Source organism: Esox lucius, chromosome 18 (genome assembly GCF_011004845.1).
Source record: "Esox lucius isolate fEsoLuc1 chromosome 18, fEsoLuc1.pri, whole genome shotgun sequence".
In the NCBI taxonomy this organism is placed as follows: Eukaryota; Metazoa; Chordata; class Actinopteri; order Esociformes; family Esocidae; genus Esox; species Esox lucius.
Window position 1 is genome coordinate 12,784,314 of NC_047586.1, and position 26,457 is coordinate 12,810,770.

Consider the following 26,457-nt stretch of genomic DNA (forward strand, 5'->3'; position numbering starts at 1 on the left):
AGATCTGGGTTGAAATACATTTGGATGTGAGTATTTTTTGTGTATTTGAGTACAATGGCTATACAGGTCATACCTATAGAATTACTGGGCCTCTTAGTAAATACAAGCAAAAAAGTCCTTAACAAAATGTCATTGTTATTCAGCACTTTAATACTGTTTTCAGATATTTTTACCAAACATTTTTAAATACAATCCAAAACTCTGGTTTAAAAGTAGTGCAAAAGGCATTTTTTAAAAATACATTTATGAATAGATGCTCACCATATCAAGACACATCAAAACTGCTTACATTTAGAAAGAATCTGATGTATGCTGAGTGACAATCTCTCCAAATTGGTTTGGATCTGGCAATCCCTCTTTGGCTATTTCAAACATTCACAACTGTGATATGACACATTCTAGATAGATTGAGCTACTGTTGCTACTGTTGTAGTGAGGGAGAGGGCTATTGAGCTACCTTTTCTTTGTTCATACATTTATTTATTTTTTTACTTTCTGTTGTTTTCAATAGCTCTAACAAAAAAAACACACCCAGTATGATCTTCATTGGAAATCTATTAAAAATATCTGAAACAGAATGTTTTGTTTGCAGTATTTTATCACAGTAAAAGTTCAAGAAAGGCAGAAGTCCTGAAAATGATTGTCCTTTGACAACCATTTGAGCCACAAACAAATAAGTTAGGGGAAAAAAGTTAAACATCTATTGTTGTCTTTATGGCCTAAGTTGCATATAAAATAGTTCATAATTGTGGGTCACTGTTTTCTGAAGTAAAAAAAAACGAATGCTTCGACTTAACAGATGGAGCTACAAACGTATAAATACACTCTTTAGACTCAATAGCCAGTTTGTGGTCTTGCAAAACAACGCACAAGCTTCTTTATCAATCTGCAAGTAAGCTGAGTACCAATGCTGAAATAAAATAAATGGAAATGTATTTGATGCACTAGCTTTTTAGTCATGTACATGTGTTCAACAAACATTAAAGGCACATTTTACAGTCATTTCAAATACAGTTTATTGATTTAGAGATAACCACATAGGTCCTAAAATTCCATGTCACATTCCTACATTTTTATTGCTATCTCGATTGAACTTAATATGAAACCTGTCTTTGTCCCTATTATTGTTGCTCAACCAGAACACCTGCCCCCAAGCATCACCTCCTACTGTACCTCACCCAGTGCTTTCTCAATAGGAAACCCAACTTAACACACAGCCTCACTTACCCAATACTGTGTCTGTTGTTTCTACTGACGTACTTAAATGTGCCAGCATGCTCTGCAGCTGTGAAGCTACTTCTCAGCATTAAAGGGCTTATCTTCAGACCAGATAGCTTAATGTCTAAAGAGCTTTTTGAAACCCTGACATGTAACATGGCATCTTGTCTTATTTCATGAGACACCAATGTAAATTAAGGGCGGCAAATTGTGAAGTAATATTAGACCAATACTATAAGTTATTTCAAACAAAACTACTACATGCCTTTACAATTATTTTGAAATAAAAAACTAAATTCTAATATTGATTTGAGTGCAGAGCTAGTGATCTAGTGGTAATGCCCTGACAAGACCTAACCCCACTGAGGCTGGGGTTGAATCTCTGTTCATCCTTACTAAGATGAGATATAATAACTTTCCAAATGATATCCTCAAATAAATTCCAATATTAAACAACTTGTTATTTCCAACAAATGTTATCAAAATACTATCAGTCTGTGGTTATGTCAGGCATAAAAAAACAGGAGCACCATATGGCCAGTTTTTTTCTTTGTTTGATATTAACTTCAGAGGGACCCTTTTCAATTACTGGTATCTCTCAGTGTCTATATCCACCGCCGCCAGTGATGCCATGTTTTCACCCCGCTCATTCAGATCAAAACCCTCCTCTCCCTGGGAACCTTTGACCAAACACAGAGCACCCCATTAAGACAGACCAAGGGAACTAGTCTCTAATACGTTATGAAACAGTGTTCCAGGGATAATAATGTCTGATGCTGAATAAAGTGCACTCTAGAATTAGAAGACCCCATAAAGATTTTTAAAAAAGGAAATAAAAAATGGTATTGTTGTTTATCAACTGGATTTTACACTCAAAGGATTAAAGAAATGTAACCTTTGAGGTACAATTGTTCAAAGAAATTCTTAATCAAGAATTCTTAATCTCAAACAAAATTATTGGCATCACTAGAATTTAATTGATTTCAGATTCATTAGGGACTCTGAAGTGGTGATTGTGTTTTACTTGGAAACACATCTAAGGTGAAACATGCCGATCTCCTTTAGTAATCTATCAATGTCTAAGGCATGTGTGTCACTTCATATGTATACCCCAGTGAAACAGGAAATCATACAAGTCAAGCCAGAGGTCCAGCAATTCTGGAGTGCACTTTGTATGTCAGTGTCCTGAGATTAAAGTCATATACAGTGGATACCAAAAACCTACAGTAACTGAAAATACAGCTTTTGTAGATGTAAAAGGCTGAAACCATGTCAGACCTTTTTTAATCTTTGATTAAAAAAAAGTGGAAAATAAATTTCCCTCAAAAAAACATGCCTTAGTTGCATAAGTGTGCACACTCAAACTAATTCTATGTGGAAGCACCTTTTGCCTGGATTACAGCAGTAAGTCTCTTTGGATAGGTTTCTATTAACCTAGTAGACCTGGATTCAATAATTTTATCCCACTTATTTGTAAGAGTTACATTGCAGAAGTCGGTCCAAGGATTTTCTATAAAATAATTTGGCCATTCTGGGACATTAGATCTTCCTTTTGAAAGCTATTCCTTTGTTTATTTGCCTGTGTGCTATTCATTATTCCCTCTATTGTTACCAGAGCACTAGGCTCCGCTGAAAAGCAGCAGCCCCATAGCATGACACTTCCACCACTGTGACAGTAGGTAATGTGTACGGCTTTGTGCCAAACATATCTATTGGAACTAAGGCCAAATAGTTCTACCATAGTCAGATCAATAACATGACAATAACATGTTTTAATTTAGGAAAATTGAATGTCCTCTTGGATGTTCTTTTGTGAAAAATGACTTCAGTCTTGACACCCTAGCCTATAGTGCAGACTTGTTGAGAATATGCATAATGATTGTAAAATGCAGGAAGTGCCCAGTCCCTGACAGAAATTCCTGCAGCTCCTTTTTTGGCCTCTTGATAACTACCCTGGTGAGCTTTCTCCTTACACAACCAAGGTATTGACATTTCTTCTAATTAGTTTTTCGATTTAGAGAAGTAATTTGTTTTTGTCGTGACCGAAAGGACAAGATCCCGGATACAGGCGGCCGAAATTAGCTTTCTCCGCAGGGTGGCTGGGCGATCCCTTAGAGATTGAGAAGCTCGGTCACCCAGGAGGAGCTCAGAGTAGAGCCGCTGCTCCTCCACATCGAGAGGGGTCAGCTGAGGTGGCTTGGGCATCTGTTCCGGTCCCGTCCCACCGGGAGGAGACCCCGGGGAAGACCTAGGACACGCTGGAGGGATTATGTCTCCCGGCTGGCCTGGGAACGCCTCGGTGTCCCCCCGGAAGAGCTGGAAGAAGTGTCTGGGGAGAAGGAAGTCTGGGCATCCCTGCTTAGACTGCTGCCCCCGCGACCCGGCCCCAGATAAACGGAAGAAGATGAATGAATGAATGAATTTGTTTTCCCCTTCAATATTGTTGTTTACAAGCTCTTACTAAAGGTAAAAAAAATGTCTGACATGATTTCTCTTGATTTCAGCCTGTACACTGACAATTACTGAGTTATTAGTAAGGGTGTTTAGACTTTTGATATCCACTGTAAAACATGTTCTCATTGTACAGTTGAGGCCCTACCTGTGTTGAAGTCAATACTCCTAAGGATATATGCCACATCCTCTGTGTTGATGTCAAAGTGAGCCATGCTCTCATAGCCCGGCTCAGGTCGTTCCATGTTGGATGCCTTGGCCATGGTGCTGATCCTGATCAGGACAGTGTTCAAATCAAATGTTATTTGTCCAATCTTTCAGGGGTAGCATTAAAGTGAAATGCTTACATACGCTCGAAGTACGTACAAATGTACCGATAACTTATTTAGGCCTGGTGAATAGAGCGCAAGATCACAGTCATTGGGGAAACAGGTGCTCGAAGGCATAGTTTGTGTTACCTGCCTCAAAGTGTGTATCGAAGGCATTACAGTAGATCATCTGGTAGGCCTCCGCCTCCTCACAGCTCATGGCTAGGCATTAAATATTAGTCCTGTTTTGACGCTTCACCTGTTTAATGGCTTGTCTGAAGTTGTATTGTGATTTCTTGTACGCAACCAGATTTTGTCCTGCTCCTTGAAAGCAGTATTTCTGACCTTTACACTTAAGAGTTGAACCCAGAAACACAATGCAGTTTGTTAGCAAAACAGTCATATTTCAGCAGTAACTTCATCGGAACACTTCCTCATTGAGCCAATCACTGGTAATTTCCGGTCTTTTTTACTTGTAGGGTGAGCCTTGTATGGTGTGTGACATACAAATAGAGGGTGACATACAGCGATGGATGACAGAGTCCTCCGTTCCCCTGTTGCTGGTAGCGACCCGGGCTGACTAGGTCTGTACCATAATTCTACAGGTGGAGTCTTGTTATAATGAACTTGGAAACATCAGCAGCCAGCCACCAGACATTGCCGCAAACCATATGCATTTCCTGTTTAGTTTACTTTAGCTTCACAGTCAAAGCAATTGGTGTATTTATTTTAGAGTTTGTTACTGAATGTAATGCAATGTGATTTCCAGCTTAACAGTCCATAAGAAGCAGAACATTGCAGTCCAAAACAGATGAGAAAAACATTTCACTTACTGTTGAAATAAATCCTTGGTGCTCTGTGGAGAAGAGAAACAATGAGTAGCATTTTGCATTTAGTTTCATTTGCAACATCTAATTCCACTCATATCTGCTGCTTGTCTCATCTTCTGAATCACCAAGCTTGTCATTCATAAAAGATGCACCTGCCAATGTACTGACACATCTGTAAACCGGTTGACAAAACGAAGGGTTGTACAAGGAGGGGGTGGAATAGAGAGACACTTAAGCCTTCCCTAAATCGATGACATTTTAAGGTCCCCGAGCACAGAGGAGTGCTGGATGGATGACATCAATGGCATCATCTATCTCTCACCTGGCAGGGATTTAACTAAATGCTGTCTCCAGCACAGGCATCTCATCCTACCTGGCTCCTCTCCAAGGACAGTATTGATGGCCAGGAGGCCAGTAGTTAGAGAATGATGTAAGGGCTGTGTGTGTCTGTCACCTGAGTGACCAATGCCAGAGGATGGTTCCAAGTTCCCTCGCCCCCCCCCCACCCCCCCAGTGTCCGTTATGATCAGAGACCCACAGGACCAGAGGTCCTCGGGGGAGGGGAGATAGTGAAGCCGGAGGGGGGCAAAGCATTGCAAGACACCTCATCGATAATCAATGGAGAACATTTCTCTTAACCTGATCTAAAGGATTAAAGGCATGTTTAGGCAACTGAGCCTAGTCCCAGGATGTCCAGAATGTGAAGTGGGCATGTCAATTGTTTGGACCTAGGACAAATTACATTTTCCATTTTCTAGCGATTTTCTTCTATGCACAAAAACATTACATCTAAAAAATGTGTCGGTGGCCAAAAAGGAATTACGTGTTTTGGCAACCCCTGTTCTACGGTTTCAGCCGACTCCTCCTTGTAATATTTTATGTAGATTACATAGCGCATCAGATTGTATTGTTGAGGGCCCCTAGACCAGAGATTAGCCAACTTGACCAAATAAAATAGTATAAATACTTTTCAGACCAATGATTTGGTAATGAGTTTGGATTTGTTTTACTTTCTTGTAATTGGATCTTCATATTGAAGGGGGTCCCTGGATGCAGTGAGAAGTTCCAGAACACAAAACCCTCACAAAATGGTTGTAAAATACCAAATATGTGAAATTAAAACATTTTGTTTTAATTTCCCCCCAATTAATTTTTTTACAAAGTAGTTTCTTAAGCCAACTGTCAGAATTAAACAGTTTGGGCTACAAGCTAATAACTTGAAAATATACTCAGTGGATTCTCACTGCAGGAAAAGATGGGTGTTCAAAGTTTTTCTCTGAGGTACACAAGCTTCTAAGGAGCCATTTGAAGGAGGAAAGTCCTGGGGCTTTTCTATGAAGATAGTGCATGGGGTGCAATTACTGCTAAAAGCATAAAAATGGGAACATGGTCAAATGTGGTTCTCGAAATTCTTTCAAATACCTCTTAGATATAGGAACACTCCAACACTTTGATCCTAATGATTTTTTTTTTTACTTTTTTGAAATATGCATGCTTTATTACATTTCTATTGGCCATAGCAGTATAGGACAATTTTTATGTAATTTCAAATCTTTTTTTAATACTGTCTACAGGTGTCCAATATTCAATCACTTTACTTTTTATGATCATTGTAAAACAATCCTTGTGTTAACTTATTACATGTTGCAGTTTTAAGGAAAATACACAATAAATCAGACTATTAAGAGTTTCAGACCAGTAAATCAGACTATTAAGTGTTTCAGGCCAGTAATATAGAAATCATAGAATACTTAGAAGTTTAAATAACTGCTTCCCATCACTGCCCCAATATGGCTCATCTCAGCCTCTGACTTAGGAGCTCCCTGCAGAAACACTGATTCTACTCCAGTTTCCGAGGGGCTAAAACAGGCAACATTCCTGTACAAGTATTAATATCAAACATTTATTTTTCTGGAATGACCATTGTTTCATTCTGGTATACCCCAAGTTTCAGTGAGACCCCCAGTTCCAGTCAGGAGATTGTGCCATTCACCGTGCGTACCTGAAGAAAGACAGCCATCTGGGGCTCCTCCATGGACTGGATGGCTGTCTCCACCAGCTTGACTGCCCCCTCCAGGTGGTCTCCATGGCGACGCATGAGGGAGCGAACGTAGCTCAGCTTATCATCCTGCTCGTGGCTGATCATCCCCACCAACTGGTTCTTCCTCTCCTCCAGTATGGCAAACAGCCCATCAAACTTATCACACACATTCTGCTTCTGACGATGCCCATTTTCCTGCACACAGACACACACGTCTAACATTTAATAACTGTAACGAATAAGACCACATTTCAAAGTACACTCGTTAAGGGTTTCTTAATCAACTTACTCCTGACAGTTACGACAATACGTTTGGCTGTTCACTGTGACACGTCATGATTCCGCTGTAGTTGTGTGAATGGTTGTGTTGGCCGACATTCTCACCTGGAGGGTTCTGCAGAGCTCCTCCATCTGAGACAGGAGAGCCTGGATGCGGTCATTCTCCGCCACTAAGATGGCAATGCCGTCACTCAGCTCTGTCTGCGGTAAATCACAGGATCGCCGGACGGGTCAATGTCTTTACTGCCTTCAGTCCAGTTGGTCATCGACCCCTAGCCCTAGGTGAGAAGGCTTTTGTTCCCACCCTACACCAGCGTTAGGTGGTTGTTCACACAATTGTGACGATGGAGCGAACATCGAAATATTCAACGCGTTGTTTTTCACAATGCATAAAACATTAGCTTAAACTGCTCCCCAACTTTCATCTGCATTAGTAATACATGATTCACAGTGAGAGAATGAGTGATGCAAGGCATAATGTCACCAAAGGAACTTGCTCAATAACATCTGCTGTTGTTATATTTCCCTCAGCCATCCTGCTCTAGCTTATGAATTGGGATAACCTATAGCACAGGTTCAGTTCGTATCTTGTATGTTTGACTGGCATTCCTCCCCACTGAGTAAAAGAAATTAAAAAATAATGAAAGATGTATTTTCAACCAGGAAGACGTCTTTTCAACGTCCTTTGCTGAGTGGGCCTGCAGTATTACTCACCAGGCAGACACGTTGCCCACTGTCAACAAGTCACCTTCAGGAATGTCCTACCCTATTGTTTGTAACATGCTGGTACATCAGCACTCTTACTACAGGATTAGTCACCGTCCATTCACCTGGGTGTTGTGTGGCAGCGGTGAGGGAGAAGCTTAGTCCAACTTAGTCCAGAGTCAATTCCCAGTGCTTTGGATGGATGAGTCACTCAGAAAGAGAAAGAGAGGGAGGCCAACAGGAGCTAATGGACAGGCTCGTCCCTCCTGCTACAGCACGGCAGGAGGGACAGGAGATTTGAAAGACAGAGAGGGATGAGGCCATTTCAGAGTTTACAGTTAGTCAGAGGGAGAGGAGTGTTGGAGGAGGGTTGTGGATTCGTGACAGAGGACAAACAGACACACGACAGGGGTGTGATATACAACAATAACTCTAGTCCCCAGGTTGACAGGACCATGGTGTGTGTGTGACAGTGTGTGTGTGTGACAGTGTGAGTGAGGTGAGATGAAACCAGCCTGTCACAGTGTGAGCATCTCCTCACATCAACCCCACCCCCCACATCAACACATCTGTCTCCTGTCACTCCACAGCTCTCTAAGACAAAACACACACAAACACTTCAGATCAGATCACGTACACACACACACTTCTCTCCCTATAAATAAGTCGGGTCACATCTGGTCATTATTTTCAGTACATAGACAGGAAGCTATAGAGATATAGCGATAGAACACTAAAGCACATGGCCCTGACTGAGGGCAATCCCGTACCTTCTGCCTCTCGTAGATGTTCTGCAGGGGAGCGACCTCACAGTCCCTGTGCTGGCCAAACACCTTGCACATGGAGCAGGTGGGCTTCTCACAGCTCAGGCAGTAGATGTTGATCTTCTCCTCCTCATGCTCCTCACACATCAGCCGATGATGCTGCTCCACCTGGGCTGGTTTCACAGGCCTGTGGGGAAACCGAAGGAGAAAGGCACATTCTGTTGGATGCAATCCTTTAGGATTCTAATTGCACAAAGGCCTTAATATTTGTTTACAGTTCAGGGTGGAAATAGTAGCTTGTTCTCCATAGGCAGCCCATGACTGCTCACACAGAGCAGTACCTTGCAAGTTACATGTCCGATCAATATAGGCGTGCAATCATGTTTATCATTTTACCTCAGGTACAATTAACTAATATTGACCGTTGCTTTTTATCCCCAGGGGAATAGCCAAGTCATCCCGTAGCTAGACTGGATTTGTCAAAAATAATTTAGGATTGCCGTTACATTGTTCACATAATGCAAATCTGGGACACAGACCAAAAGTACCTCACTTAATGTAGTCATAAAATCTTGTATCTTTATTGTTTCAAGGCATGAAAAAGCAGTACTATTACTGATATCACCATTGGAAAAGATTGCCACCTAGTGGACTTTTATATAAAACGACAATGGGTAACAGCCATGGTTCCCATTTCTACTTAACAATAATTCAACATGATACATATTCAGCACTGAAATGTCAATACATTATTTCAAAAAGTAGATTTAATATCTTGTGTGCTGCTAAATATACCAAGTGCAAAGACTTATCAACATGGCCCTAATGTGCTTTCATATCATTCATCGGCACCCATCAGTGATGAAGACCAGCACTGCTCTCTACTGTTACACAGACATTACTGCAGTAGTGTGTAGTAGTGCAGTAGACCCAGAGCATCAGTAATTGAGCCTTGTATTACAGACAAAGCAACATGAAACCAAGCTCCAGAACAGGTACCAAGAGAATAGCAACCTGGTTAGTAATACTAACTCTGAATCATCGAATGGTAATACAATGTTCAGCTGCTATTACAACACACAGTAGCTCCCACCCTGTACTCTTTTCCTGGCATGCCATGTTGTTAGGTTCACAGGGGTCAGCAGAAGTGTGTGAAGGAAGGTTGTATTGTTACGCTATGGATGATGTTGGCGTCTGGTGTGCATTCGGCTAGATAATTACCCCACACAGGCAGGCAGGCAGACAGACGGGCACCACTGACCTGCTGGATTCTTCTTGTTTGTAGATGTCTATGATGTTCTCGACTAGCAGGTTCCTCTGCAGGCCAAACACACCATGTCGGTCCAACACAACTTCGTGACGACATGACGGGCAACGGAAGCGACCCCCCGTGGAGATGGATGTTGAGCCCCGGGACTGCCTCAGCGGGTTGGCAGCCTGGGTTGGGTGAGGCGCAGAGGGCTTAGTTAGCAGGGGCATAACGCATCTCTCTCACTTGGGGTACTGAGAAGTAGACGACAGCTGTTTGACACAGACATGTTGTGCGCTCAAGAGGGAAGCAAAATAGGATTCCGCACAGAGCAATACTTAACACTGGGTACTGACCCAACGACTGAGCTGAAAGCCTAGGTGTTGACGGTTCAATTATTACAAGAAGACTGCCAAGGTACCTGACACAGGACACAATCACAGCAAATACACTTTAAAACATGGTAGAGTGACTAATCCAACTGCAATATGGCAACATTATAGTGCAAGACAAATACCATAACCTAAAATAATGAAGGCTCTGAACAGCAGACTATGAAAACTGAGAATGGCATTATGTAGAATACCTTCTAGAAATACATAGACGGTATCTGGCCTGGATCTGGGATGAGTAGACCATTTAAATAAGGTTTCCACTTTCTACTAATGGTTTGGGCTTGAGAAGCAGACCATTTTCCATCCTCTATCAAATATATGAGGCAGCTGTTGGGCATCTTCCATATCTGAATGACTTTTCCAGTTTCAACAGTAAAATGATGAGATACGCTATGTTTCATAGGATCTATAATAGAACGAAAGCTTTTCGTAGAGCCAGAATCTTAGTTTTCCGTTTCATTTGTAACAATACGTTTCATGGGCAGTTGAAACACAGCACCAGAAAACACAGACAAGCACTGGTGTGATGCAAAACATTTCTTACCTGGAAGATGTCATTGGCACACTTCCTGCAGAGGTTGTGTTGACAGGGCAGTATAACCACAGGCTTGGTGAACATCTCCAGGCAGATAGGGCAGATGAGCTGCTTCTCCAAGCTATCCACGGTGCTAGACTCCCCCAACGGCCCGGCTTTGTAGCCCGGCGCAAAGTTCATCCCAAACACTGAGCTGACAACTTGAAATGTACTGCAGACCTGGTCTTATGAAACTCTGACTGAAACGTCTCAAGAAGGTACCACAGTGGATGTTCTCGTGTCTCTCCTCTCTATCCTCTCAATCTTTTAGTCACTCTATCACTCTGATCACACTATCTTGCTGCCCGTCTCTCCTCAACCCCAGAGACCCTCCCTGCCAGGAAGATATATTTAGTCTGTTTGTTCTGCGTCGGGTTACCGTCCAACTGGCATGCCTCTCTGGACCGCTGGGATACCCAACTCCAGACTCACAAAACAAACTGGCGTAGAAGAGGAGGGAGCAATTCCTGTTCTCTATCCGTGGTGGGTTGACTGAGAGACAGACAGTCGGACAGGTGGGCTGTTGTAGGCTTACTGGCTGGAGGCATTGGTGGAGCGTGTGTGGTTGTGTTGGATGCCACTGAGGCACTGGGGTGAGAGGGATAGCTGGCACCGACGACACGAGGCACGGATATCGTTAACACCAAATCAGTAACACAAGACCAATCTAAAAACCTGCGGAATGCAGGCCAGTCCAGAGGCAGTCACTCACTGCATTTGACATCACAAGAACAAGGATGTCGGGCTATTAATCTGTTATGTTTACATCAATTGATTACATGCTAGCAGTTACAGGCCCATATAAACTATGCTCATGCCAATTCACTGTGCCTTCTATGAAAACATATGGATGGATGTGCTAAACATTGAAACTGGAATGTGGCCTTAAAGTAACAAATCAACCCGGAAAGACTATCTCTGATCAGACGGCCCGCCCTCTGAACGGTGGCCCATGACCCTTAACGATCCACTTCCTGGTTACTAAACCGATGAGTTCTTGGCTGAGCTACTAATGAGCTTAAAGGGACATTTATAGGACACAGAGTCCTGTGCAGTCTGTCTGCACCAGCCCAGCATACTGTACCGAATCAGCTCACAGTCAAACCCCATGCACACCTTACCTGCATGTTGCTTTCTTTTTACAAGTGGCCTACAGACAGCCATACCTTTACAGCATAGTTAGTGTCAATTAACCTACTGGCAGCTATTCCTGAACCAGAACATGCAGGAGATATGTTTGTGTTATTGCAGAAATTCAGAACTTCAAGGGGAGAACAGAGGAATTATAGTATTCTTCATCCAGTTTGTTTGAGAATAACATACACAGAGGGCAAACATTGTACAAATCCCCCTTCTTTTAATTGTTTCCATTTCATTATATAAATACACATTTACAGATCATTTTTGTCCATGAGACATCATGGTGAACAATGAATGACACAATGAAAGCTGACGAAACAACAAATCACCTACCATTTCAGTGGCAGTCTACATAGTCCCCTGTTCCCTATATCATATAGGGGAGGGATGAGATGGGGATAGTCCTTCATCCTAGACTCAGCGCAGACAGAAATAAACTGTCTTCTACCTTAGGCCAGAGCCTTGCTAACTCGCCTGTTAACCAGTTGGCCAGCCCTGTTGAGGACCCCTTTGGCTAGTCTACAGTCCGCTCTTCGTCAGACAATGAGTTTAACTAAAACAGCTCTTTCGGATGGACTTAAAATTTGGTTTTTAAATTTGGTTGATTCTTAAAACATTGAGCGGAACAATGTTATTAGAATGTTATTTTCATTTGACAAATTGTTTTCGTGATTATTATTTACAGCACATAAGGATGGCCAACAACCATGTCTTTATCCTCTGAGCCCTGGGGCCAGATACTATTATGTTGAAATGCAGAAGATTTATTATGGTTTGTAAAACACACAAAAAGACTGAAATGTCAGGAGGGTTTTGGCTATTAAATTAATGAAATGAAGAGGTGAATAAAAGTGCTATAAATTCCAGTAAGAAATTAAAGCTACTGATAGATAATTCTATGTAGTTCTATGTAAACTCTCAGGAGAGCAAAAACATTCAAAGCAACAAAAGGTAAAATGTCTGCTTGACATCAGTTTATGACATCATTTCTGTTTTGCCTAAGTCCAGGGTTGTTCATCAGCCTAACAAGGTGGTTTGTACCATGTTCTAGCCCCTCTTAAGGAAACACAGAATGCCCTTATTTCAAATGACAAAGAACAAACAGGCAGGGGATGACTGACTAACCATAGCACTATGTGACCGAACTACAAAGGTATACAAATTGCCACACACACCCCCAACCCATTCACTGGTTATTCCTATTCTGATTTCAGAACACTGACAAAAGCCTGACTGCCCCCACCCAGGGTCACAAATTACATACAGATCCCAACCCTGCCTTGGGATACTATCACCTCCTCACAGAGACAATGCAGTAAGGACTGAGCATGAGGACTAAAGCCTGGTTCTAAATAGTAGTCATATGCGTCTTTAGCCCACTAAACAATAAACATGGCCGGGTCCTCCCAATCCTATGGAAACCCGCCCCAGTGTATTACTTCTTAAAAGTAAATCAAATGTACATCTGAAAAGTCTCTAAAATCATCAGTGATGGATCTGTCCGTAGGCGGCGCAGAGAACCCCGGGGGTCAGATAGAACGTGGCGAAGCGTGCACTCAATGCAGCCGATGCTGGCGGTCAGCTCCACCCAGTAGGAAGAGCAGTGGATCGAGGGGTTCAGTTAGCTGGAGTCAGCCGACGGCCCATTGGAAATGATCATTTACCCACTTGAAATGATTCAAAAGTGCATAGTAGACCCATGGTTTCAAAAGTGCATAGTAGAATGTATACATACACCTCAATGGAACGTCTCAGGTTGGCTCTAGTGGCATGAGGAGGACCTCTTCAGGAGGTTAATGTGGAACACACAGAGTTAGTGGCATCTAATTTGGCTTCGGGCTAACTAACAGAAGTATGACATCAAATTAGCAATGAAACGAGGCAAGCGACTCAAGTTCTGTCTTGCTGAATGTCTTCTTGGGTCTTCTCCAAGTTGAGGGGCTTCCTTTACGGGGTATCTAGAGCTGGTGGTACTGCTGCAAGGGGTGGGATGGTGGGGGTATGGGGGGTGTGGTTATACATGTGCCAGTGCTGTACAGTAAAGGCATGCAGTTCAAATGTAACACATGCACTTTGTCTGGGAGATTTCACATCCTCTGATCCATGCTTTAGCATCAGGGGGGTGGAAAGTTTGGCTCAGTCCATTTATTACAAGCCTCAGGCTGAACTTAAAAAGCGACTCCAATTCCACAGCTCTAACGGTTTCTACCAAAGACCAGAACAGAAAAGGACGAGTTAAAACGGAGGGGTCACAGGGACAGGAGAGTTCCACTCCTCAGCTTGGTGGTTAGACACATGATCCTTGTCTCGCTTCTGTCCATTAGGTTAGACCTGTGCTATAGTACAGAGGGGTTGACTGGTTGACTGACTGGCTGGCTGGCTGACTGGCACTGGTGATGGCTGGTCTGTCTGGCAGCTGGGGGCTCCGGGCTGGGGCCCATAGGGGCCTGGCCGTGCCTGCCATAGGGATGGGCTCCAGCGGGTAGACAAGGCGGGGAGGGGAGGGTCACTGCTGGGGCTTGGATGTGGGCTGGCTGGCTGCAGGCTGGGAGGTCTCTGGAACCTCTATGTCAATGGAATGTGGCTGGATCACAATAGGGGCACGTGGACCTGCAGGAAGAAATTAAACTGGGTCAGATTCACTGAGACAAATAGAAAATAGACACTGAATATTAGCTATATGCTCTGGTCCCTAGCTAGTAGGTAATGGGCTAAACTACATATCGGCTGCATGCTATAATAAAGGTCAAGAACTGAAGTCAAATAACTAACAAACAGGCAACAATGATCACAATTATTATCAAACAACATATTAGGGTTCTGAAGATGCAGATTAATGAGCATCTGGAAGGCAATGGTGAACAACCAACAAATCAGAACAGGAACATCTGTATAGGATCATATAGTCAGTGCCAGCCAAGGTCAGTGACCACACTATGAATTCATCCACAACAGAAAGCAGCCAGGCTGGGGCTACAAGGACAAAGTCCTGGCTGCCAGGTCAACAGAGGGAATTTACTGGCTGAAGGCCTGACAGTCTAAACAGCTGTGTTAACCCTGTCGACAGGACAAAACCCATTAACTAATTGCACCCTGGGTGGCGCCTCTCTAGCAGCCCTCGACCTTCTCCAATTTGGAGGGGTCGGGTCAAAAGATTTCTGCTGGACGCTGTGTTCGACTGACGACTAAAATAATAGAAACATCTCGCTCTACTGCAATAGACCATGCAATGGAAACGAGTACTTTAAAAATTGTATCTTGTGCCAGTTTTACATGATTTTGTCTAATTGTTGAGTCAGCAATGTCACCTCCAAAGAACCAAGGCAGAAACAGCCCACCTACAACCTGTCCTCAGGTGAAACCAAGCTTGATGTTCTCATAGGTCCATAAGGGCCATGTTCAGTAGGCGGAAAACATTTCAAAACAAGGAAATGCTACATGAGTAGGTCCAGTGAGCGTGAATGTTTTCCGCTGCAAATCTTTTTGCTATGGGGTTCCCTACTGAACAATACTATGTGTGTATCAGGAACCTACCTGCCCTCGCCTGGCGATGCTCATCCACACTGTCACTTTCCTTTTAGAGGACATCATCCACACGCAGCATAGATGGGGAGCACAGAGCACTGCTTAGAAAGACCTTCTCTACTAGTGATGGGCTACTACCCCAACATCAACCTGGTCACACTAGAATAAAAGGAAATGAAGGACACACTACCACTGAAAGAATCCTCCATCTTCAAGCCCTCTCTCCGGTAGTGTTAAAGAGAGAATTGCAAATAGACTTGTGGAACAGACCTGGTGTTAAGCACCTGCTGCTTGGGTAAGAGAAGTGAGGTGAAACGATAAACACACCTGGACGGATGCGACAGGACACTGGTGGTCTTACAAGTATTGGTCTCCCGCTGATCTCCACTGTATAATGCTCAGACATGTTCCTACCCCCTACAACAACCAAAGGGGACACTGGTAGACCTTACCAACTTTCAAAAGACATCCTGTGGACTGAACTGGCTCAGACAAGCAGCAGCTACCCTCTGGGTCAGGCCTCAGGGACTGTGATTTTAGAACACACCCAAAAGCTACATAAAAGGTTTCTAGCCAACCAGCCTGACATTCCTCAGCTGTTTTATCGAAACACCATATACTTCTATTGTTTGTTGAAGACAGTTAATGTGTGTGTTGGGCCACTGTTAAATTCAGTTAAAATGCTTCAGTGTCTCTTTGGTCTTGCTGGTAAGGTAATGAGGTTGATTACTGGGATGATAAACAATAAGCATACGCCGATTTAACAGAGATTGCATCCATTCATACACAAAGGCAACAAATGGTTAGTACAGATGTGTTGAAGATGGACCACACACAACATACTTTAACCAGATGTTAATGACTGTTTTTGAGCAGTTACAAAAGAAGACTCCATTCCAAGGTTAGGTTCCCTGCATTCAACACAAGACAAGCTCGTCCATGCAGCCATGCTCAAAGACATTTTGAAGCGAAAGCGACGACATTACGCGACACCAGACAAACAGAATGAACGAGTAGCGAATCCAGCAGCAGGAAACGGTCTAACGGCACGACGTGTCACCGGGCGCAAACAGACTGATGACAGAGGGCTCGGTCGGGGCTGCGGAAACATGCACAGGAGGCGTGGCAGATGGACAACACAGTGCCGACAGGATGAGTACAGAGAGTACGTCAGGTAAACGGAGGTGGGGGGGGGCTTACGAGTCATTTAGACTCCGGCAACGTTTCGCCCGGGTTCTCGGCGGCCACCGGACTGGCCGGGCCGAGGCTGATGCTCCCGGTCGCAGGGCTCGATACGCTGATGGGTATGGCTACCGGCGTGGGCTGCACAATGATTACCGGGTCACCTGCTGGATGAACACACACAAACGGACGGGAACACCGGTGTCAGAACACAAAATCGACCGGACGATGGACGTGGCACCTCCAGGTGGGCGTTGTTTTGGTTGGTGGGCTTGTCGGGTCATTTAGTTCAGGTACTCCAAAGGAAGCTTAGTTCCTGTTTTTGAGTGACCTAGTGATTGGGTCTCCTAGGTGGTTACTGGAACATGTTGAAAACCAACAGCAACACAAATGGCATCATCATCATCATCAATTGTTCTCCATTTGGTTATACTGGAAGACCTCATGGTGTGACAGTAATTTGGGCTTACGGTGGGGACTTATGGGGTCACCATGGTTGCCGATCACTCCACAGAACAAAAACAAGGCAATTAAGAGTCTAGCCCTCGGAACTGTTAGCTATTAAGTGATCTGAGCTTTCCTGCTGCTGTGTAAACAGGCACTCCAAGTCAAGGAGCTGTGAGTATTGTCCGCTGGTGAACCAGTCAAGGACACTACAAAAGGACATGGTTCAGGAGGCAGAGAAATCAAATGAGATGTGACAGGAGGGCCTTCATCTTGCACTTCTTCAAGGTCTCTGTTTCTGGCTAGTTCTGACCTACACAGAGAACTTATGATGGGTAAGGGTGAAACCAGGAGCTTCTAGTAGGGTTTGAAATGATGGGAAAAAACATTTCAAACTGCTAATGTTACCGCACATGACATTCAAAGCGTCTACGTAAAGAAATACCACCCATTTTGTGGTAAAGGAGATTTGTGCACTAACAGACAAGGTGGCATCGTCACCCATTTACTGAGTGATAAACATGGCCGAAAAAAAGATGCAAATCAATGAAACTTGACAATATCAATCTTATTGTGAACCAGCAGTCTCTCATTCACTGTGTCAGAAATGCATACCTCTACATATAGCTCCTGGTGTATCAAGGTAATGTATAGGATAGCTTCCAGCCTCTACCACCCAAGTAGTCGTATCTAGTTAGATTTGACACTGGTACTTCTTCACCACTTCCTTCCTCCCTGTATCCCCCCATCCTTTCCTCCCAGCTCCCCCCCCACCCCTTCCTCACTCCCCACCCCTCCATTTCTGCTCTGGCCCCTATCTGTGCTCTGTCGTTTCCCTGCCTGCCTCTCCTCACAGTTCTCTGCACCTTTCCAGATATTTTACTCTGAAAGGATGTGACAGCATTAAGTCAGGCTGAAGAAACACCATCTGTGTACACTGTATTTATCACGTTACCCTCCTCATGACCAGTAGTCTATTCAAAAGAAAAAGGCCCACCTGCACGTCAGCACCACAACACTTCATACACTGTCTACAACGCACCTACTGGTGCCCCAAACATCCCCCGCCCACTTTCCAGCCACCAGAATAAAACAGCCTCTCCTCGCTCTCACATCAATCCCAAAACCAAACAAACCCCTCCAGGGGCCCCACCCATCAAACCCCTCCGGGGGCCCCACCCATCAAACCCCTCCGGGGGCCCCACCCATCAAACCCCTCCAGGGGCCCCACCCATCAAACCCTCCCGGGGCCATTCTCACCTCCGTCTGTCTCAGCTTTGATCTGGGCTTCCAGGTCCTCTGGGTCCACGTACTGGTAGTTGTCGTCGTCCTCCGGCGGCTTGCATTTCCCGCAGCAGAAACAGCAGCAGCAGCAGCAGCAGCAGCAGGAGAAGACAGTGCAACACAGGGCCATGGTCTGAAACACAGGTGAATAGCACAAACACACAGCCCCAGTCACAAGGGCTCTTCCCCTGGTCACACAGCAAGCTGGGACGGCCAACGCCGTCCGCCTGCCTTCTTAAGAACATGCCCTCTATGGGGAAACCCGGTTCGGGATGGAGGCTGATGTCCTGGCTGATCTACATTTCTAATGTTACACATGTAATGCTCTCAATGGCCCTCATTCATGAAACGTGCATATGAACATGTTTGTTCGTAAAATGATCGCAAAAGAATTTGACCGACTGAACAGAGTTCAGAAAGAAGACTGCCCTGCACCGGATGATACCCATCTGTAAAAACATCCTGACAGGTTCACAGAGAAGTAACTAGGACGAGAGTGGCACGTCCTAGATACTTTCAGTTAAGACCGTATTGAACCTCGGCTAGGTATTGAGGTGCTCTGTCCTTCTCACCTTGAACCACCACTTGGACATGAGGAAGTAGTATTTGACGCTCTCCTCTCCGAACTGCTCCGACACATAGAGACCCATGGAGCCGTACTCATCATAGATCCTCCTCTTACCATCGTCGTTCAGGATGGAGTTGGCATTGTTGATCTCTTTAAATTTATCTGCGGCCTCCGGGTTGTCTGGGTTCTTGTCTGGGTGGTACTTTAACGCTAGCTTCCTGTGTATATGGATTAGATGCTCCTCAGCCCACACAATCACACACACATCCATAATCCTCTATAGAGATTATAACTCAAGTTTATTCATCTGTGTCTGATGGACCGATTCAGGAAAATGTGTGTGAAGAAAAGCAAAAACAGACATATTTGACAATTTTACCGGTAGGCTCTCTTTATGTCCTCAGCAGAAGCTCCCTTCTCCAAGCCTAGCACTTTGTATAGGCTTTCCCCGGTGGTGGACATCTTCCGCTGGGGGCCTGGCCGATTTGGCTCTGCTGTGCCTGCCGTGGCCATGGCTGAAATCTGCCAAGGTACACACACAGAGGGGAAGATGAGCACACTGGCAATCACAGACACACTGTACATGGCAGGGCTCAATGCAGACGTTTTTAGAAGGTGTACAGAACAAAGTGAAATTTTTTCGCTGTTAGAGCTAATAGCTTAAAGCACCTACATTTAAATTCCAGGTTGCACAGTTAAATATTCGGGTGGAGAAGTAAAATGGGTGCCTGTAGATTTTTTACTATGCAGGTCAGTTTAAAGCAGGATCCATGTGATAACGTTCAGAACTACTCTGGTTTTTAAACTTGGCTGTGGTTTAAACTGTGTGCATGTTAGTTATCAGTCCCCCTTCGAAAACCAACAACCCAATACAAAGCGCTGTACCTGGAAGTATGTCCTACTCCATGCCTGTCCCATAGTTAACATTAGTTGGCTAACTGGCTAAATGACAGCTACCATTTGTGGCTTGCTACCCCACTTTTGGTCTCTTTGTTAACTAGCTATTCATGAAGAGAGCTGGCTAGCCAGATAACAGGCTGTTTGCACCAGTGGTTCTAATTAATGATGTTGCCAACTGTTGGTTTTGGCCATGATTCTGATTGTTGTGTTTTTTTTAATAATGGCTTCTTTGACTTTCACTGACACATTTGGTGCTCATAGTGGCACCAAGCGAACGTTCCAAAGGCAAACACAAAGCTTAGAATCAAGACAGAAATATACAGCTCTAACATACCAGCACAAGTGATGTGATGGAACACATCTGACTAACCAGTAACACACTATTCAAACCAAATGTTTCATAATCATACTTTCACAAGAATAAATTATTGGAATGGAGCAACACTTGTATCCATTTGCACTTTCACCAGCCTGTGAAATTTATCATAACTCATTCAATCTTCATCTTAATAAACAGCATGCTTTCCTGAGGTGTAGTAGGAAGACCACTGAACATGATAACACATGCCCAATTTGCAATAACAGCCATGCCTTATCACAACCAGTCCACATACTCTAGGGTTAGGAATTGGCCAAGACTGATGTCTTCTGATGCAGTCGATTTATGTGGTTTTGACATTAATTAGCATAGTGTACCTTCAAGGAACTGGAGACACCTCTGCCTATTTAGCAACCATCTTATAAAACCAGGGTCAATCCCAGGACACTAAATATAATATAACACGAAACACTAGTAAGCTGTCCCGTATACATACAATATGTAAAGGCTCACCCGTTAAAGAGAATCTAAAACCATTATACTGACAAGTAGCCTAGGGCTGGCATTTTGGGGGCAGGATTAGGCTCCAAGTTCATGTGAAGTGAAGCAATGCTTGAAGCAACAATGATAAAATGCATCCTAACTGTGGAGCCTCAATGTGAAATCCTTTAAAACAAAGCCTAGCAGAAAGACGGCAGGGAGACTCAAACACTGCACACATTCTTACGAACAGGACCTTGGTGGCACACACACCATGCTCACCCACACCACTGACTAGTGGTGGCTAGTAATGCCCTAGCTGGACAGGCCTGAGCTAAAGGCGATTACATTTTGCTGATCTCACACAGATTACTTTTCCAAGTCAACATGGGGCAATCCTAGGTTGGCCGTTGCCTGGTGAGATGGCTCTTAATCAGCCAGGACAGTACACTGACAGGCAGAAAGAGGCTTAAAAGGGCTTGGCTGGGGAGGAACCTTTAACGCATCGGTTGTTGCAAGGGGGAACAGTAAATGGTCGTACAAGGCTACAAGCAGTAGCGGACTAGCAGTTACTACACACTGATTCCCATTGATTACAGTTAGCTGGGGCCCTGACACTAAAAAGGTTATCTGTTGGTGTAATCACTTCGGTCCTACATTGGAACTGGTTGGTCATCAGTTTAAGGATTTCAAACACTTGTTATCCACCATGAATTATCTGTTCAGTCTGGCCTGTGTCGGCCATTTTACAACGTCCAAATGGTTTGGGCCCCAACCTCAACTCAGTCAAAGAAACTCCAGTAGAAAAATAAGAAAATAGTCTGTCCATTTCTGTAGTGAATGGGGATTTCACAATTAGTTATGATGACAATGATTCTCTATCATTTAAGGAAGGATCTACCTGGTCATAAGCTAGTTACCTTCTGAGCATCAAACTTTATGAACACTTCAAAGTTTGTAGTTTTTTTTTACTCCGAAGACTCTCCACACTCTACGGTGAAATCTGTCACTGTGTTGGTCGCCATGAGTGACTGACATTTTACGAGACGAAAATTACAAATTCATCTTAACTTTTGAGTACCTGATATTGAACCAGATGTTTTGGCTTTTTTTCCATTTGTTAGGTGGGAGTATTGACAACTGTAAATGGATTACAACCCAAGACACAGTGGTCTTTTTGGTGACATTTTAATAATGCATACCAGTAGCTCGCTAGCTATCTGACCTGTGGCAATAACTGATGAAACACTACATGGAACACATTCAAACAAGGACAGAGGATTAAGTACAAACAAAGCATATCACTGGAGAAATTAATGAGTAGCTAAACGGGAATCATCTGAGGAAAAGTGAATCTGAGTGATTGAGGTTAAAATCACAGGATTGGGCTTTCTGCTACAGCTCAATGAACAGAGCAATGCTATCGATTTTTCAGACTTTAACGGGGATGTTAATTAACCCTCCTTTAGATAGATCAATTAAATTAAATCTACAAATGTTTCCCCAGTCAGCATGTGACAAAATCATTTCATATCATCATCATCATCATCACCTTCTGGCCCTCAACTACAGGGACTGCCAAATCACTGCATACAGTATTTTCTCTTCAAACAATAAGCAAATCTTGTCATGTCTTCCTTGCAAAAGACTTCAATTTATTTTTAGGCTTCAGTTAATGTTTACTTAGTGTAAAAATTAACACGATAAGTAGCCTAATCAGTTAAAAACATGACGCATTAATGAATAGCTAACTAAACTAAATAATGAATTGCCTAACAAAGTCTCTATTTAGGTCTTCACATCAAATTTCCTATTTTCTATATTTAGTTCTTCAGAAACTATTTAGTTCTTGGGAATGAGGAAATAATTATTATAATGAAGAATATACATAATGCTTCTGGGCTGGGTTAACCGCTTCAGGTGAGTTTGTCTTACATAATACTCTTGTTCAACAGATATTGCATAACCACCATATGAACCCATCTACAAAGACAACTGTGTGTACTGTTGAGACAGCACAATGTGATAAAATGTGCCTCTATGGTTCTGACACTAGAACCTGTGAGACCCTCTAGAACACAGCCAGCTTCCAAAAAGCATGTGAAGGCTATGGTCATTGTTAGTACTTTCATGGGACCTTTGTTAAATGTCTGAGCTGTTTCCCAATCCATCAGCACTAAAGTTGCACTTGAAAATACATGGGGTTTTAACAACTGCCTCAGCCCACTTGCAGTAGCCTGGTGCCAAGCCGTGCCCAAGGGTCCAAAAACCAGTCCAGGGATATGGAGTCATTACAGTGGGCGGGGTGGAGAAAAACAATCGCTGTGTACGAGGGGAGAAAACCTGAAGACACCGTCCCACCAACACAGAAATACCTGGGAGATACCGGGTTCTGTTGTATTCATCACACGGTTTCTGGGTTATGAATAAAGACCATCAGTTGAGCCAGGTGGTCTTATAATGCACGTTCTTCAATGTTCACCCCACAGTGAGAGGTCCACATGGATTAATGTTAAAAAGGGACCAGCAGCTTTCAAAGCTACCACTTGATAATGAGGGGACAAAGGGCTAGTTTACATTATGCTATTTTTTTGGTGTGCAAACTAACAGATAATCGATAGCTTGAAAAGCCACCTTCCAAGGTAGCATGCGTCTCATTTTCAATTGAGCCCCCCCACAGAGTTTTGCAAGTGTGGAGACAATTCTGTCAGAACTGTATCGCGTTTCTGTGCAGTACATACACATTTCACTTGATTTTCCAGCGATTGGTGGTCACAATCCTGCATGGTATGTGCCGCTGTAAATTCAAATGTTGTGGAAATAATTATGCACACCAGATAAGTCTATCTAGCGCTTTTATTCTGTCAAAATGTAAACAAGCCCAAATTGCCTGAGTGTGTGTGAATCACTTCTACTTTGGAATAGTCTCAGACAGGCATTTACATCTCTATCGCCGTGTTTCAGTTGCACATGCTATCTTACACCTCCAACTTGCTTGATTGTACAGTCAGAATTGCCATTTGTACTTGCATTTGCCTCATCGCACAACTATTCACTTCCACTTGCAAGTACATATACTTAATGCTTGTAAATGTTCTGCCCTTGCTTATTTAGAATTGCCATTTGCGCTGTATTTGCCCTCATTACACATCTATACACTCCACTTGTAACATACACTATACTTAATACTTTCCGGCCCTCTTCTATTTGCAGTTATGGTTAGATGCTAACTGCATTTCGTTGTACTGTACTTGTACAGTTGAATCAAATCTAAATCTCATGTCTGACTAAAAATGTTTGGCTACACCACCTCTTCTCCAACCTAGCGAGGCTGAGTAAACAGAAACCCTGGCTAAGCTGACATACAGGCCATGAGTATCAATGTTTTCCTACAATCAGGGTTCATGACCCTTGACACGAATAGTACACTCCTGATAGGGACTGGATTAATTAAACAGTGATTATATTCCAAGTATACCATTTAGTGCTCTTCAGGATTATTGGCCCCCTTGGTAAAGATTAGTAAAAAACCTGATATAGAGAAATACCTTCATGAATATATAGAGAGGCAGTCATTCACTCCAAAACCCCAAAGTAGTCCATTAACACTACGCTGTAATAGTCATGTGAGGACATCCCGATTATTTTGTTGGTGCAGCTCTTCCCATAAACACACAATTGCTATGAAAAACTGAGTCTGGGCATTACATTATTAAGAATATTTATTTCCTTTGAACAAAATAACGTAAATTAAAGGTTCGATTTCAACTATATTTTCAATGTAAAATCAATCAGATAAAGTTTTTTTGCTAATCTTTACCACAGAAGCCTATAGTTCTGGAAGGCACTGTACTTCTGGCTACTTCTTTTAACAATAATCTGTAGTCAAGTGTGATGCAGGGGTCTACGCCTCCGCTTTCGGTGCACAGCCTCTGGTTCAGGAAAAACTCCAGCTTACCCTGCTGTCCATCAAATACAAAAAATGGAAAATTCCCACAAAATACAGCTTTGAAATAAAAAGCAAGTCTGTCAGACATGGGAAGATGAGCAATTCCGGGACAGTAACATTTATTCATCACGTTGAGGCCAAATGATCATACCTTCTTCTGAATTTGAAAGAAAAAGCTGAGAAAGTCATCAGCACTTAAGCAGCCAACTTTTAGTGCTCGGCTGAATGAGGAGTTGTTTCTAACCGAAAGGCTATTTTTGTCTTCCTTTTTCAAGTCATTGCCTCTCTTGTAAAGGTACTTTCATCAACATCCCAGCGATGAGCTGCTTTGCAACTTCATTGCAGAAGAAAATGGTGACACTGCCAGCTGACACAAACAATGAATGCAAAATATATTGACAGAATTCATGACTATTCAATGAAAAGCAATGAGGCGTTTGCTATGACGCCTCAACCTTTGCAGCTACAAAAGCTAAGCAAAAATACATGTAAAAAGACTGCTTTTATGGGATAAAATATCTACATGTACCATCAACACATTGCCTCACTGGCATATACATACAAAATTGACTCATCTTCTCTATGACAGAAGAGTGAGGAAACTCCTAGGTTTTGGAAGTTACATGTTGCTGGGAGACATGGCAGAGAGGATTGCTTGTATAGGTGTGAAATAAACGACAAAACCAGCATGATGTAAATTAGGCTAGTTCACACGACATAACACGTAATATTACTTTGCTGATTAGACATTGTGACAGTTTAATCAGAGTAAACGTAATGGTTTTCCTGATGATGGGCGCATTTCGTCAGGGGTTTGTACAGCTGGAGGTCTTTCTTGGAACCAGTTACCACCACCGCTGTGTCCTTGCCCAACCATAATCCCTTGTTAATCTCCACATGGAGAATTACTTTCCATTTTTACACCCCGTCTTCGCCCATTGCCCGAATAACCTATAGTACTGCAATTCCAGCTGGTAACGAGATGTCAATTTTCTTTATGGAGTTCGCTAACTAGCTAGGTTTACAGTTAATGTGTACAGTAACCCCAGCAAGTTGTGCCCAAAAATCTAGCCTAGTCGATAGTATTGGTTGTCAATCAACGACGCTGTCAATAACGCTTGTTTGGGTTAGGGTTAACAGTAATCACGCGAACCAGCAACTCCGTTGAACGCTAGCCTTTATTAGCAAGTAGCTAACGTAACGTTCGCTAACTACAGAAGCTTGCTACACACTGGTGTGGCTGTATCAGAATTAGCTGCCTAAATATGTTCACTTGGACGAGATTAGCTAGCTCCTGTACCTGAAACAAACGTGTGGACCACACTTTAGAATAACTTGTTTAACCAATTCAATAATGTTCAGTACCTCATGTCAAACTAGAATTACTACTATTGGCAGTGCCAGTTGCTATTTTTTAGCAAGCCACACAGTAAACTTAACTGGCTAGCCAAAACCGGCTACCGTGTCTCATTTGCTTCAAGTACCTCTGGCTTGGAATTTTCTCCCGTGTCTGACTTCACGACCTTACCTTGTGCAAACTGGAAGAGGTATATTTCGCTGTAGCTGGATCATAGAGGCATCCACTTTGTATTTCAAGACTGCCAGACAATGGCTCAGAGCGCGTCTATTTATTAATTTTTTTTTACTGTCTATGGTCTACCCCTCCTAAAAATGCTAGCTACTTGCTATCGTTTTAGTAACGATAGCTAGCCAGTGACCTAACGTAGAACGTAGCAGGCGTTAAAAGGGCACAGGAAGAACGTTTATGATTGGTTTATTCCCTCATCTCATAAACAAGAAACAGCGTCCGCATATTCTCCACGTAAATTATTAGAGTGCTTATGAAATACAT

General features: G+C 43.2%; 2 protein-coding genes across 8 annotated transcripts; both read right to left on the bottom strand.

Moving 5' to 3' along the window:
* Nucleotides 1-207: 207 nt before the first annotated feature.
* On the bottom strand, nt 208-11,554 carry trim54 (tripartite motif containing 54). Of its 3 annotated transcripts, none has more exons than XM_010882631.4 (8): nt 10,785-11,554; nt 9,858-10,033; nt 8,603-8,783; nt 7,233-7,328; nt 6,810-7,043; nt 4,811-4,833; nt 3,818-3,942; nt 208-1,898 (listed from the first exon to the last, which is right to left on the bottom strand). In XM_010882631.4, the coding sequence occupies exons 1-8, from the start codon at nt 10,953-10,955 to the stop codon at nt 1,804-1,806; spliced, it is 1,101 nt and encodes a 366-aa protein (XP_010880933.2). In that variant the 5' UTR covers nt 10,956-11,554; the 3' UTR covers nt 208-1,803. The 3 variants fall into 3 exon arrangements, with proteins under 3 accessions (XP_010880933.2, XP_019911608.2, XP_012993945.2); XM_020056049.2 differs by lacking the exon at nt 208-1,898 and adding an exon at nt 3,545-3,582; XM_013138491.3 differs by lacking the exon at nt 208-1,898 and adding an exon at nt 3,548-3,585.
* A 595-nt stretch (nt 11,555-12,149) lies between these two features.
* Nucleotides 12,150-26,345, bottom strand: dnajc5ga (DnaJ (Hsp40) homolog, subfamily C, member 5 gamma a). 5 transcript variants are annotated; one of them, XM_020056495.3, is made up of 7 exons: nt 26,134-26,345; nt 19,337-19,479; nt 18,962-19,175; nt 18,366-18,522; nt 16,680-16,828; nt 15,489-15,528; nt 14,454-14,564 (listed from the first exon to the last, which is right to left on the bottom strand). In XM_020056495.3, the coding sequence occupies exons 2-5, from the start codon at nt 19,468-19,470 to the stop codon at nt 16,683-16,685; spliced, it is 651 nt and encodes a 216-aa protein (XP_019912054.1). In that variant the 5' UTR covers nt 19,471-19,479; nt 26,134-26,345; the 3' UTR covers nt 14,454-14,564; nt 15,489-15,528; nt 16,680-16,682. The 5 variants fall into 5 exon arrangements, with proteins under 5 accessions (XP_010880937.1, XP_019912054.1, XP_010880938.1 ...); XM_010882636.4 differs by lacking the exon at nt 16,680-16,828 and having other exon boundaries at nt 26,134-26,341; XM_010882633.4 differs by lacking the exon at nt 15,489-15,528 and having other exon boundaries at nt 14,476-14,564; nt 16,680-16,825; nt 26,134-26,344.
* Nucleotides 26,346-26,457: the final 112 nt, after the last annotated feature.

Bases quoted from the DNA above. Each gene is read 5' to 3' on its own strand.
- trim54 (XM_010882631.4), bottom strand. From the start codon at position 10,955: ATGAACTTTGCGCCGGGCTACAAAGCCGGGCCGTTGGGGGAGTCTAGC. The intron at 4,834-6,809 runs GTACGCACGGTG...TCTTCTCCACAG, and splicing joins AGATGGCTGTCTTTCTTCAG to AGCACCAAGGATTTATTTCA. The intron at 1,899-3,817 runs GTAGGGCCTCAA...GTTTGGTCAAAG, and splicing joins GAGTATTGACTTCAACACAG to GTTCCCAGGGAGAGGAGGGT.
- dnajc5ga (XM_020056495.3), bottom strand. From the start codon at position 19,470: ATGGCCACGGCAGGCACAGCAGAGCCAAATCGGCCAGGCCCCCAGCGG. The intron at 19,176-19,336 runs GTAAAATTGTCA...CCATATACACAG, and splicing joins GACATAAAGAGAGCCTACCG to GAAGCTAGCGTTAAAGTACC. The intron at 16,829-18,365 runs GTGAGAATGGCC...GTGTTCATCCAG, and splicing joins CAAAGCTGAGACAGACGGAG to CAGGTGACCCGGTAATCATT.